Source organism: Anomaloglossus baeobatrachus, chromosome 9, assembly GCF_048569485.1.
Source record: "Anomaloglossus baeobatrachus isolate aAnoBae1 chromosome 9, aAnoBae1.hap1, whole genome shotgun sequence".
In the NCBI taxonomy this organism is placed as follows: domain Eukaryota; kingdom Metazoa; phylum Chordata; class Amphibia; order Anura; family Aromobatidae; genus Anomaloglossus; species Anomaloglossus baeobatrachus.
In genome coordinates this window covers 91,572,638-91,585,684 of record NC_134361.1, presented here as the reverse complement: position 1 = coordinate 91,585,684, position 13,047 = coordinate 91,572,638, and the positions used below count along the sequence as shown (strand labels likewise).

Here is a 13,047-nt window from a genome sequence, read left to right as displayed (position 1 = left end):
ATGCATATGTAATGGCCAGTGGCATAGCATGAGTTGCCAACTCCAAGGACAAGTATTGTGCCACCCTATATGCCTCTTGACTGCCCATTTAAACAAATAATTCACCCTCAGTGCCCACTTAAAACAAATAATCATGCCTTAGTAAGATGTAAAAATGCCTACTTTTTACCCACTCCAAAATGAATAAGTAATTGTGCTGCTTTTGTGCGGCCTTTTGTGACTTTTGGCCTTTTTTTGACTGGAGCACAGAATGGGCAACCTTCTAAAGACCGTACTGCACACTACTGGAAAATCCAACATGGAAGATCAACTTTTTCAATCAATATCGTCCTTAATGGGCTGTTCCACTATTTTTATACTGATAACCTATCTTAACCTCTTCCTGACACTGGACGTACCAGTTCATCCTATTTTTCAGTGATTTCCTGCAAATTAACCTACCGATACGTCCTGCGTGAGAAGGTTCACGAAGTCTAAATACTCGATGATTGGGTGAAGATGGCTGCTGTCTCCAACAGCGGCCATCTTGCCTCAATGCCCATGGACTGTCATTGCCCCTCCTCTATTGGCAATCGCTGTGATTGGCTGGTCACATGCAACCAGCCAATCAGAGCAATAAAGCACTTCACACCAATGAAAATGCTTTTTACATTGACGTGAGGTGCTGATTGCTGCTGTCTGTGACATCACCAATTAGTGTGGGGACCCTCAGTGAAACAGTGGTGCTCCCACCCGCTGCAATTGCTGAGATTGGCCTAACAAATGTGACCAACCAATCACAGCAATTTTAGTATCCTAACTAGTGTTGAGTGAGTAGTTAACTATTCATACTCGTTATACTGTTAGCAAGTACTGTCCGCTACTCGTATGTTCGTTGCGAGTAGCGGGCGGAATGTAAGTCAATGGGAAATACTCACTAAGTAGCGAGTAACCCGAAAGCCGTACTTTTCGCGTGAGTAGCAAATAATACGGCTTTTGGGTTACTCGCTTCTTAGCGAGTATTTCCCATTGACTTACATTGCACCCGATACTCGCAACGAATATGCGAGTATCAGACAGTACTTGCTAAGAGCACAGCAAGTATGAATAGTCAACTACTCACTCAACACTAATCCTAGCATTGGTAGACAGTCTGCGACAGCACCAATCACTATGAGGTCCTCCAGTGATTTGGGAGTGGTCCCACCTGCCTCGAATGCTGTGATTAGTCATTCTGCGCAGACTGGCCAATTGCAGCCAAATCGTGATATCTAGAATACTGTCTTACTGCTCTGCACGTCTCCATTACAGTCAAGATCAACGTGCAGAGCGGTTGTATATTACTTCCATACTGCCATTTACTTGCTGGTCCTTGTAGTTTTGTAGCTGTGCTGCATCTGCTGTTCTGCTTCTGCTGTGAAAAGAACAATTAAAAGCCAGCTCACAGTTGATATGAGGTCCTCTGTATCCAGACGGTTGCTTCGGCTGTGCTTCCTGTCGGTTCAGGGCCTTGTACTGGGTCTGAGTACCCTGTCTGGTGCTCTGGTATCCAGTTGGCTCCCCGGTTTCGGTTCCAGCGGGCCACTACCCTGTCCCGGTCCCTTACAGTTCCACCGGTCATCTTCCTGGTCTCCTGCAGGCGGCCACCACCGTCTGCCTCCTTGCCAATGGTGACTGGGCCCCAACCCAGCCACCTGGTAGTCTCTTGGCAGCCTGGACACAGGACTTCCCGTGAACTTGACTGCTCTACACTTGTACTAGAACTAGACTCCGTGTGTTTTTCCCGCCTCCAGGCCTGTGAACTCCTCGGTGGGTGGGGCCAACAGACTGGCTCCGCCCCCCTGGTGTGGACATCAAACCTGGAGGGTGGTGACAAGGTTTTTAGTTTGACTGGTGTTACCCAAACGGGAGTGGGTGTAGTGTTGTGTGTGACTACCTGGGACGACCTGACTAGTCCAGGGCGTCACAAGCACTGACATTCATCACTGATCAGTACCTCTGTTCAATTCTTGATGCTTTTTTATAGTAGTGAAAAAAAATAGCTGAGAGGATAGATACATAGATAGATAGATGGATAGAAGATAGAGGGATAGATAGAGAGAGAGAGAGAGAGAGAGAGAGAGGGATAGATAGAGAGAGAGAGGGATAGATAGATAGATAGATGGAGGGATAAAGGAATAGAGGGATAGATAGATGGATAGATGGGTAGATGGGTAGATAGATAGAGGGATAGATAGATGGATAGATAGATGGACAGCAGAATCTAATAAAATATACTGTAATATTTAGCTTATACAACAGTATTTTTTAATAACATATAATTCCAGTTAATGTAAGTTAGTGGTAGCAATTTATGTAGAATTTTGAAATTGTCTCTCCAGGACAGGAGACAAAGGCGGGCTTTGCACACTACGACATCGCAGGTGCGATGTCGGTGGGGTCAAATTGAAAATGACGCACTTCCGGCATCGCATGCGACATTGTAGTGTGTAAAGGCTCGATGATACGATTAACGAGCGTAAAAGCGTCGTAATCGTATCATCGGTGCAGCGTCGGCGTAATCCATGATTACGCTGACGCGACAGTCCAATGCTGTTCCTCGCTCCTGCGGCAGCACACATCGCTGTGTGTGAAGCCGCAGGAGCGAGGAACATCTCCTACCGGCGTCACTGCGGCTTCTGTAGGATATGCGGAAGGAAGGAGATGGGCGGGATGTTTACATCCCACTCATCTCCGCCCCTCCGCTCCGATTGGCCGCCTGGCGTGTGACGTCGCTATGACGCCGCACGACCCGCCCCCTTAACAAGGAGGCGGGTCGCCGGCCAGAGCGACGGTTGCAGGGCAGGTGAGTCCATGTGAAGCTGCCGTAAAGATAATGTTCGCTACGGCAGCTATCACAAGGAAATCACTGCTGCGACGGGGGCGGGTACTATCGCACTCGGCATCGCAGCATCGGCCTGCGATGTCGCAGTGTGCAAAGTGCCCCTAACTCTAGCGCAGCGCCACCTATTGGAAGTAGCGATCCTAAAAGTTAAATGTGGATTTTTAACAATCCTTTACATATAACTTAGGATATATATGTCAGATCAGAATCCCAATTAAAGTATGAGGTGTCTGATATTTTTGCACATTTATTTCTGGAAATATCAGCGTGTGAGTAAAAATTTCACAATTTTCAAACTTTCAATTTTTATGCCCTTAAATCAGAGAGTCATCATGTCACACAAAATAGTTAATGGGAACCTGTCAGATGCAATATGCACCCAGTAGCATGAGCAGTTCTGGGTACATTAACTGATGATATGGCCCCTATAGATCACATGACGAGACAGAAAGATTTGTGTAAGCCTCATACACAGATCTGTGGTTAGTTCTCCTAAATGTTTGGAACAAGCTGACGAGTTCCCTAAATATTTGCATTTTGTTAGTAGATAAAAATAAACAATTTACACTTTTATTTTTTAAAACATTCTTACCTTGCAGCACTTTTTCCACGCCTGCCTAAAACATTTGCATTGTACTTTATATATAAACCTGCAATCTCAGTTTATTACATTTCATTTACTGTATTTATACCTATAATAAATGTTTTACCATTAAGCAGTAACATAACCTAAGCACATACTGGAGGTTTCCAAGGCTCGAAGCTGCCTAAGGCTACTTTCACACATCCGGCTTGAGCTCTGCGGCTCAATCCGGCTGTGCAAGCTATGCAACGGATGCGGTGAAAACACCGCATCCTTTGCATAAGTTTTTCCTTTGCGGCCAGTCCAGTTTTTGCCGCTTGCGGCATGCTACTGAGCATGCGCAGTGGCAAAAACCGCATGCGGCGGCCGGATGCGGTTATTGCCGCATCGCGCCGCATCCGGCCGCCATAGGCATGCATTGAAAAATGCGCCGCATCGGCCGAATGCGGCGCGATGCGGTTTTTTTGCCGCACGAAAAAACGTGCCAGGCAACGTTCCATCCGGCCGCCGCATCGGCTAAATCTGCCGCATGCGGCAAAAACCGGACGGAACGCAAGGCCATGCGGCACAATGCGGCACTAATTAAAGTCTAAGCAGGAAAATCGCAACCGGCAGCAAAAAAAAACGGTTGCGATTTTCCTGCAAAGTGCCGGATTGTGCCGCATAGCAAAAACCGGAGGTGTGAAAGCAGCCTAAGGAAGGTGTAAGCCATGTCTCTGGAAAGCTTTGCAGTGTCCCGGGCTTTTATCATTCTCTGACCTTTCTTTGCCTGTAGTTTCAACCGTTGGGATCCCCCGGTGAATGACTCCGTCATTATTACTATGTGAATGTGTAAAAGTGTCAGCCAGCATAATTAGAAAACCCCGCAGAGGTCAGAGCAGTCACACAAGGCCGCCAGCTAATGTCGTAAGGATATTAAAAAATTGAACCTCATTCCTTGTGATAGTGGGACTTTAACGCATCTCTATAATTATGTATTTCTGGCCTCCAAGTGCTGGATCATTCACACAGATTGCTCCATTCCTAACTATTTTACATTTATTTTAATATTGGTAACTTGCTTTATTAGAAGTCAACCATTTCTACTTATAATTATTATGTGGTTTTAGGAAAAAATATTTTTTAACTGGTATATATGTTTTTATAATTTGTTTATATCTTTATTCATAAAGTTTACGAGCTGATCACTATGACTGAGGAAAAGAATAATTTATACTTGTCAAGCAATTTACACCAGTTTGTATTGAAAGCTGAGCTACAAAAAATTGCAAACGGCACAAAAAAAATGTGCAAAAATTTGCACCAATTTTATTGTTTGCTTGCGAAAAGTTGAAAACGTACAGTAAATGTGGTGCAGCAGGAAGGGGTGTTTCCCAGAACTTTTAGATACATTTATTTAGCTTTACAAAAAAAAATGTTGAAATAATAATTGTTATTGTATATATACAGTTGAAACCAGAAGTTTACATACACTGTCTAAAAAGACACATCTGCATCTTTTTCTCACTATCTGACATGAAATCAGAATAAACCTTTCCCGTTTTAGGTCAATTAGGAACCGAAATTATTTATATTTGCCAAAAGCCAGAATAATGAGAGAGAATGTTTTAAGGCATTTTTATTACTTTCTGTAAAGTAAAACGTTTACAGACATTTTATTAGTATTTGATACCATTGCCCTTACACTGTATGACTTGGGTGACACATTTTGGATGTCCTTCCACAAGCTTCTCACAATAGTTGGTAGGTATTTGGGCCCATTCCTCCTGTCAGAACTGCTGTAACTGAGCCATGTTTGTAGGTCATCTTGCTCGCACCGGCCTCTTCAGCTTTGCCTATAAATTTTCAGTAGGATTGAGATCAGGGTTTTGTGATGGCCACTCCAAAACATTGACTTTGTTATCCTTAAGCCACTTTGTAACCAGTTTGGCAGTATGCTTTGGGTAATTGTCCATTTGGAAGACCCATCTCCACCCAAGCTTTAAATTCCTAGTCTATGTCTAGAGATGTTGCTTCAGTATTGAATCATAATCTTCTTTCCTCATGATGCCATCTATTTTGTGAAGTGCACCAGTCCCTTCTGCAGCAAAACAACCCCACATCATGATGCTGCCATCCCCAATGTTCTCAGTAGGGATGGCGTTCTTAGGCTTAAACGTTTCTTCCTTTTTCCTCCAAACATAATGATGGTCATTATGGCCAAATAGTTCAATTTTAATTTCATCAGACCACAGGACATGTCTCAAAAAATGAATGTCTTTGTTCCTTTGTGCATTTGCAAACATTAATCTGGCTTTTTTATGTTTCTTTTGGAGTAATAGCTTATTCCTGGCAGAGTGACCATTCAGCCCATGTTGATGTAGTACTCGTTTCACTGTGGATAATGACACAATCTTACCAGTTTCCGCCAGCATCTTCTCAAGGTCTCTTGCTTTTGTTCTTGGGGTGATATACACAAGTTTGACCAACGCGCGTTAATCTCTAGTACACAGCACCCGTCTCCTTCCTGAGCGGTATGATGGCTGGATATTCCCATCTTGTTTATACTTACATATAATTATTTGTACAGATGAACGAGGCACCATCAGGAATCTGGAAATTGCACCCAAGGATGAACCAGACTTGTGCAAATCCACATTTCTTTTACTGAGATCTTGGCTGATTTATTTTCACTTTCCCATGATGCTACAAAAAGAATCAGTGTGTTTCAGGTGTGCATTAAAATACATCCACAGGTGTGTGTATATAAATGCGTGTGTGAGTGGGGCTCAGCAAAACTCTGCCTTGAATGGACCAAAGGTTGCGTGTGCTCAATCTCCGCGCCATTCATTGTCTCTGGAAGGTGGTGGCAATTACTCAAGGAGGCACATGAGAACCAGGGTCTGTTGTAAAGGGATGAAAAATAGTACTCAATGTTAATTAAAACGGATGCCATTTTCCTTCATCCCACCAATTTATGGTCACAGTAACCATAATTTGCAGCAGTAATCATCCCTCAGATGCCATACTGCCCCCAAATCCCACTATGCATACCTCCCTCAGCTTATGTTCACATCTCATGGTCCTTCTTGCAAATTAGAAACAGTTCAGTACTCAGGATTCATGTTAGTGAGAACCCAACAGAAAGAATTAATACCTAAAACTACAATATGTGTTTTATAGAATCTGTCACTCTGAGAAAATCAATACTTTTCTTGTTGAAATGTGCCCTACCATTGCTGAGCAATCCATAGTTGAAGTTATATGCAAATTTTCGGCAAGTGCTTTTGGGCATGTCATAGCACTTTCAGCACTCCAACCTGCACTACTGGTTCTTGTTTTTCGTTGTTAAGTCAATCCAGCCAATGTATCTGCTCCCTCTTGCGGATATCTTGTGCTCTTACATTGACCCCAGGCGTAGATGACACTTGCCCGAGATCATGCCTAGAAGTGGCTAATGATAGAGGCTAAACTGACCTGTCAATTAAAAGCAGAATCCAGATGGCCAGACAGCTTTAAGTGCTTTTACACATCCCAAAGCACTTACAGCTAATTTGCATATTCTTCAAAGGTAGATTTCTCAGCAATTTCAGGGTGGATTTTATCCAGAACGTTATTGGTTTACTCAGGGTAACATATAGATGTTTCTTTAGTTATAGGTAGAAATTCCTTCAGACAAATTCCCTATAAGCAACTACAAGTTCCCCTGAGGCAGACATTTTGGGAAATGATTAACATGTAGAGTAAGTACAGAAACGCATGTGGTGCAAAGGGTCAAGTCCACTTAGGTCTAGTGCACAATGCATTCCAGAAGCAAGCTAAGCAATTCACAGCCACTTGGTTACATCTTTTTTTCTGGACGATTTACTGTCCATGTCTGCGACAATATATGACAGCCAAACGGACAGATGTGGCCAATGGGCCATAATTTGTCCAGGTCTGGACTGTGGGACTACCAAAAACTGACAAGGGCCAGAAATTCTTCTTGCTATTTTTAGAATAACTCTTTAAATAGTCAAATAACCTTTAAGCCACCAAGAAATTGTTTGTGGTCTGTGAAACATGTAAAAGCATGTTCTTGTATGGGAAATGTAGGCACAGAATGGAAGGAGAGTTTATATATAGTTTGTCAATGTTTGGTGCAATATAGAAAAATTGGTACCATATTTTTCATTGTATAAGACACACCGGATTATAAGATGCTCCCAAAATTTGAAGGAGGAAAATAGGAAAAAAATATTTTTTACTGTTAAAATGAGGGTCCGTCTTATAATCCTAGTGCCTCTTATAATAGCTTACCAAAGGAAGTGGCGGTGGTGGAGTGGCTCAGGAAGGTCACAAGAGGCAGGGTAGACAATGCTGCAGGCTCAGAGGAGGGGGTGTCGCAGTTCAGGAGTGTCAGCGATGCTGTAGGCTCAGAGGAAGAGGTATCATGGCAGCAGGTGTCATTGATCTGCCGGTGAACTGTGGACTCTATTGAATCACTGGCCATTGACGAGATGGACTTCAAGAAAATGGCCACGGAGTCGCGACACCCTCTCCTCCGAGCCCGCTAGCAGATCAGTGGCGCCCATCGCCATCACACCTCATGAGCCCGCAGTATCGCCGACACTCTGCTGCTGCACACTGACCTTCCTGAGCTGCTCCACTGCAGTAACACCCCCTCCGAGCCCTCCGTATCGCCAACCCTGTGCCACCACTGCCGCCCCGATAAGCCATATGCAGTTTGTAAGATGCACCCGCATTTTCCCCCTAGTTTTGGGGGGGGTAAAAGTGTCTTACAAACCGTAAAATATGGTAAATGTCATTCACTTATCTTGCAGATGAATTATGACTTGTAAGGATGTGTTAAAAATAACAGAATGTAACGAGTCCAACAAATTTATTTGTAATTAGGAAAATACATCTGTTCTTTTCATTATTTTTTTTTTTACAATGGATAATAATGTTTCAAAGAAACTGACCATTTTCCCTGATTTTGTCACCTGTTTCACATTTTTTACCCTTTGCGTTATTCTGTTTGTTCCGCAGGGTTATTTGAAGCAGTGCAGGAAGCGCAGAGACATGTTCAGTGATGAGCAGTTAAAGGTCATCTTCGGGAACATTGAGGACATCTACCGGTTCCAGATGGGCTTTGTCAGAGACCTCGAGAAGCAGTACAATAACGAGGAGCCACATCTCAGTGAAATAGGACCATGCTTTCTAGAACATGTAGGTGTAAATGGGCTGGGAAAAGTTAGGTCTTGTTAGGCTGCAATTCATAGTCAAGCTGAGCAGAACATCTAAAGTAGATTCTCATTTAAACTTGGTCGTAAAATGTATTAAGGTTCTTATGTGTTTTGAGGAAAGTGGCGACCTAAAGATCTTAGACAGCTGGCACTGTGGTTCAGTGTTGGCTTACTATTTTAATTTATAGTCATCATTGCATTTTTATGAATTTTGATGTCCTTTTTATTCCTCACTTTTCTCAACCATCCCCTCAGGTGGTCCTAAAACACTTTGATGTAGCAGCTACCTTTCTGTAAAGCTGCATAACTTCACAAATAGCGACAGTTGTTGTAATGTCACCTATGTTTTTTTATATGGTATAAATACACACTAAATGAATAATTAACTCCCCTCATGCTTCATGACAAAAGCACGAGGTCTTTGCTGCTTGTTGTTTAGGTGCTTTATGTCTCCACGTGGACACCATGTGCCATCCATCACCACTTAGGCAACCTATTACTTTCTTGGGCAAAATGCATTTATTTTTGCCAGAAGCAAGAACATTAGGATAATATCCCGATTACTGACACTAAACTGTAAGTGAACAATAGTGTGGTATCTTAGGCGTAATCAACTCCTTAGATTATTTCAACCCATCAGACCAAGAAGAAGGAAGGGGTTGTCAGCTCATCCTACCCTCAAAGATTGTACGGACGTTTGCAGTGCTAGTGTAGACCAAAAAACAATAATTGGCGCATAGCAAAATCACATTATATTGACACGCCCACGGGGTCCCTGGGTTCACCACTCGTCACCAGGCCAGTGATTTTTGGGCTTGTCACCACGGCCTGGCCCGGTTCTATGACCCCGTCGGTGTCACTAAAGAGGATAGAGGGGTTGGGGGATGAAGGGAGTAGTTGTCTCGTGAAGCCACCTGGTATGCAGCTATGAGAGGAGCCGCCGCTGCGGAAGATCTTTTTCTTCTGGGGCGGATGGTAACGCAGCTGAGATGTTGCAGCTCTCCACAGGCAGAGCTATGCCCCAGGGAGGATGATGGTGGTGGTAGTAGCCGATGGTGCCGGAGCGTGGGACGACAGCCCTGGCAATGATGGGGACGACACAGAGTTCTTTTTACTCACTTCAATGTCGTCACCCTTGCAGTGCCGGTTTCCACCGTGATGGGCTCCAGTCGATCCCGGATAGTTCAGAGGTCACCACCGGTGTTCCCACTGTGTGTGAATTCTAATGGAAGTCCCTCCACGCCAATCCTGGTCTGTGGAATGGGTCATGGGTGCTCGCTGCATGCTCTGTGGACCCTGGAATCCCTCTTAGGTGTAGAGAGCCCAAACTGAGCTTCCATTCCAAGCCTCGGACCCCGTGCTTTACTTGGCTTCCTGAGGTGTCGTGTTGCCTGGACTGAGGTCCCGACTTAACTGATTTTGTGTCTATGATGCTCCTTCCTTTCCCCTCAGTGGTGCCCGCCCCCTAGGCGGTTGTCCTAGTGACCGGAAAGTTCCATGCCTCGTGATGGCCACCCCCACATCTACCCTAGTCCAGTCCCAGTGGGAAAGCACCTAAACTGTGTGTGTTGTGTGAATGTGATAAACACCAGTGAATAACCTCCTCCTTACCCGGAATGAATACTGCACCTTAAATGAAGTGCAGTACCCTGTGGCGACTGAAGCCTCAGGGGCGCCACAATATTTTATGGGACATGGGCTATGACAGTCAAAAAAAGGACAAAATGCCATCCCATTATGCATTTTAGGGTATTTTGGACCTCTGTAATTTTTTTTCAGAACAACGTAAAGTATCGGACGATTTTCTAAACCCTTAAATGATGGCTAACTATTGGTTTTTGGTCATTACAGCAAGAACACCAGAAACCCTTGGGGACTCACTCGGAACATCGTGTTCTGTTTTGTAGATTTTTATTTAGCGCAAGAGCTCAATGTATTGTTTTGGATGAGCGTTCCTTGTCTTTTTTCTGTAGTTATAGGAAACCCTTGGGGAAGTAATCAAAGTGTATATTCTACAGAGCAGGATGGACATTTGGAATATGTGGGCCCCAACAAGCCAAATCTTTGGACTTCCACACTTTTATTCATCCTTTATCTCATACTCCTCTAGATTTATTTCAATGTCTCCTGAATTGGGAAATGGGATTTTTGCAATAGTTGGGCACTTCATGCACTATCTTCTAGGACTACTGCTGCCTACAACACTAATGACACATTTCCTACAATAGATTAATAGAGGTGCAAACAGAGAAGTAAATAGTGGATGTCTGCTGCATTCATATTCCTGGCCCCTGGCGTCACTATTTAACAGACTCTGTCCTTAGGTTTTTGTTACCCCATATGAGACCAGCATAATGTAGCAACAGAGACCCTGATTCCAGCGATGTGTCACTTACTGAGCTGTTTGCTGTCATTTTGATCAAATCAATGTTTTTTCTGCTGCAGATCTAGCAGTTATACAGAGCTCATGAATATGCTGGACTACCTGCAGTACATCAAGTAGTTCTCCAATGCTAATCTGCTGCTGACTAATCAGTGATTTTATCAAAACTACACTAAGCAGCTCAGTAAGTGATACATCGCTGGAATCAGGATCTCTGCCCCTACATTATGCTGCTCTCAGATTAGGTGGCATAAACCTGGTGACAGATTCCCTTTAATAGTCCCCTGATTGTAAACCTGATAATAACCTGCACAGACTCTTGCCTGGTTGCAGCAATCTCTAAATTAGCAACATAAACAACATATTTTTAATATTTTAACTACTTTTTCTTGCTCTAAGTTTTCTTTTTTTTTTACCTTCAGTGTCTTATCTCTGCATTCCAAGAGCCATAAAAAAAATGTTCCCATCTATGTAGCCATATGAGGGCTCCATTTAATTTTTAATAAAATGAATAATGTGAAAACATTTTGGTCTGGTAAACCGCAAAAAACAGTAATTCTGCTATTATTTTCTATTTTTCACCATGCAGTAAAAATGACATTAACTTTTTTCTGTGGGACAAAGCATTTATGGCAGTACCAAATAATAATGAAAAATATATATATAAAAAAAAAAATCCAAATTTTATGTTGTGCTGCTATAACCAGACAGCCACTACTTTTAGGTTTTCCTGTATGAGGGCTTGTTTTTTTGGGACAAGCTATGCTTTTTGATGCCTTGCCTTTTTGATTACGTTTTATACCATATATTTTTTGTACGGCACAGTGCCAAAAAAGCTGCAATTTTGCCATTTTTTAAACATAGTTCTCACTTTACAAATTCGGCAATACCAGTTAGGTTTTTATATTGGTTATATTTTGTTTGTGATAAATGTCAAGCTTGTGGGGTGATTTACCGTAAACATTTCCATTATTTTTTTTGTATTATTTCTGATTTAATTATTTTTACATTTTTATTTTTTAGTTACACTAGGTACTTAAATATTTGGTAATTTAGAGGCTGATACAATTCCCTGCTCAGGGATGGACATACCATTGTTGTAACCACACAGGGGCCCAAAGGGTTGGGGGCCAACTATTCCCTTTAAAGCAACAAGCGGCTTCCATCACAGACTCATAAAGGGGTTCTCCGTGATGAACTATTGGACTGCAAAGCAAATGCTGTTCTGTGTTCTTGTACAGAGGCCCTCTTCTGTCCGTCCTGACCCTTCTAAGATGTCTTCTAATGTATCATCCTGACATTGGGGACATTTTAAGGCCTCTTTCACATGTCCGTGAAAAACCATGCACGTTTTTCACGGACGTGTCAGAGGTGCATTTTGCCCTCCGTGAGCCGTGTTTATGGCACAAGTGTGTTCTCCGTGATAACACACGAAGAATGGCAACTTTCTGCTCACCTGTCCCTGGCGTTGCTGTCCGTGGTGCTGATCTTCGGTCTCCAGTCCTGCCGACTCCCCGCTGCTGCAGCTTCCAGCCGCAGTGAAGTGAATATTCAATGAGCATAATGAGCGGCGATCGGAAGCAAGTGACAGCAGCGGCAGAGACAGGAGGGCTGGAGAAGGTGAGTAAAGGGTTTTTTTTCTCTCAAACACGTGTATTTTCTCCGGTGCGTGTCACACGGAACACCTCCGTGTGGTCCGTTTGCGTTCCGTGTGACACCCGTGTATTGAAGCATCTAATGAGAATGTGAAAATGTCCTTGTGAAGGGAGGGGAAGGAGGGGAAGAAGGGGAGCTGTGACATAATCTATGTGTTATTAGCTGTGTATAAGATGTTACCTGTCATTACAATGTTGTCAATGATGATAAGGACCCTGCTGAAAACTCAAGAAATTTGAAATTGCAAATTTTTTTTTTTTTAAAGAAAGATATTGATATATAAAAATTGATAATATTTGTATAAAAACACATGTAACACAAAAACCTTCATTTACGTTATTTTCTGATGATACCT

The 13,047-nt window shown here is 43.1% G+C and overlaps 1 protein-coding gene across 6 annotated transcripts in view; it reads left to right on the top strand.

Annotated features, from left to right (window-relative positions):
• Positions 1-13,047, top strand: part of ARHGEF9 (Cdc42 guanine nucleotide exchange factor 9) — a 602,462-nt gene that overhangs the window by 496,626 nt on the left and 92,789 nt on the right. For all 6 annotated transcript variants that reach the window (XM_075323881.1, XM_075323882.1, XM_075323884.1 and 3 more), the window contains one exon: positions 8,457-8,636. In XM_075323881.1, the coding sequence (XP_075179996.1) occupies positions 8,457-8,636 (180 nt within the window). The remainder of the gene's footprint in view (positions 1-8,456; positions 8,637-13,047) is intronic.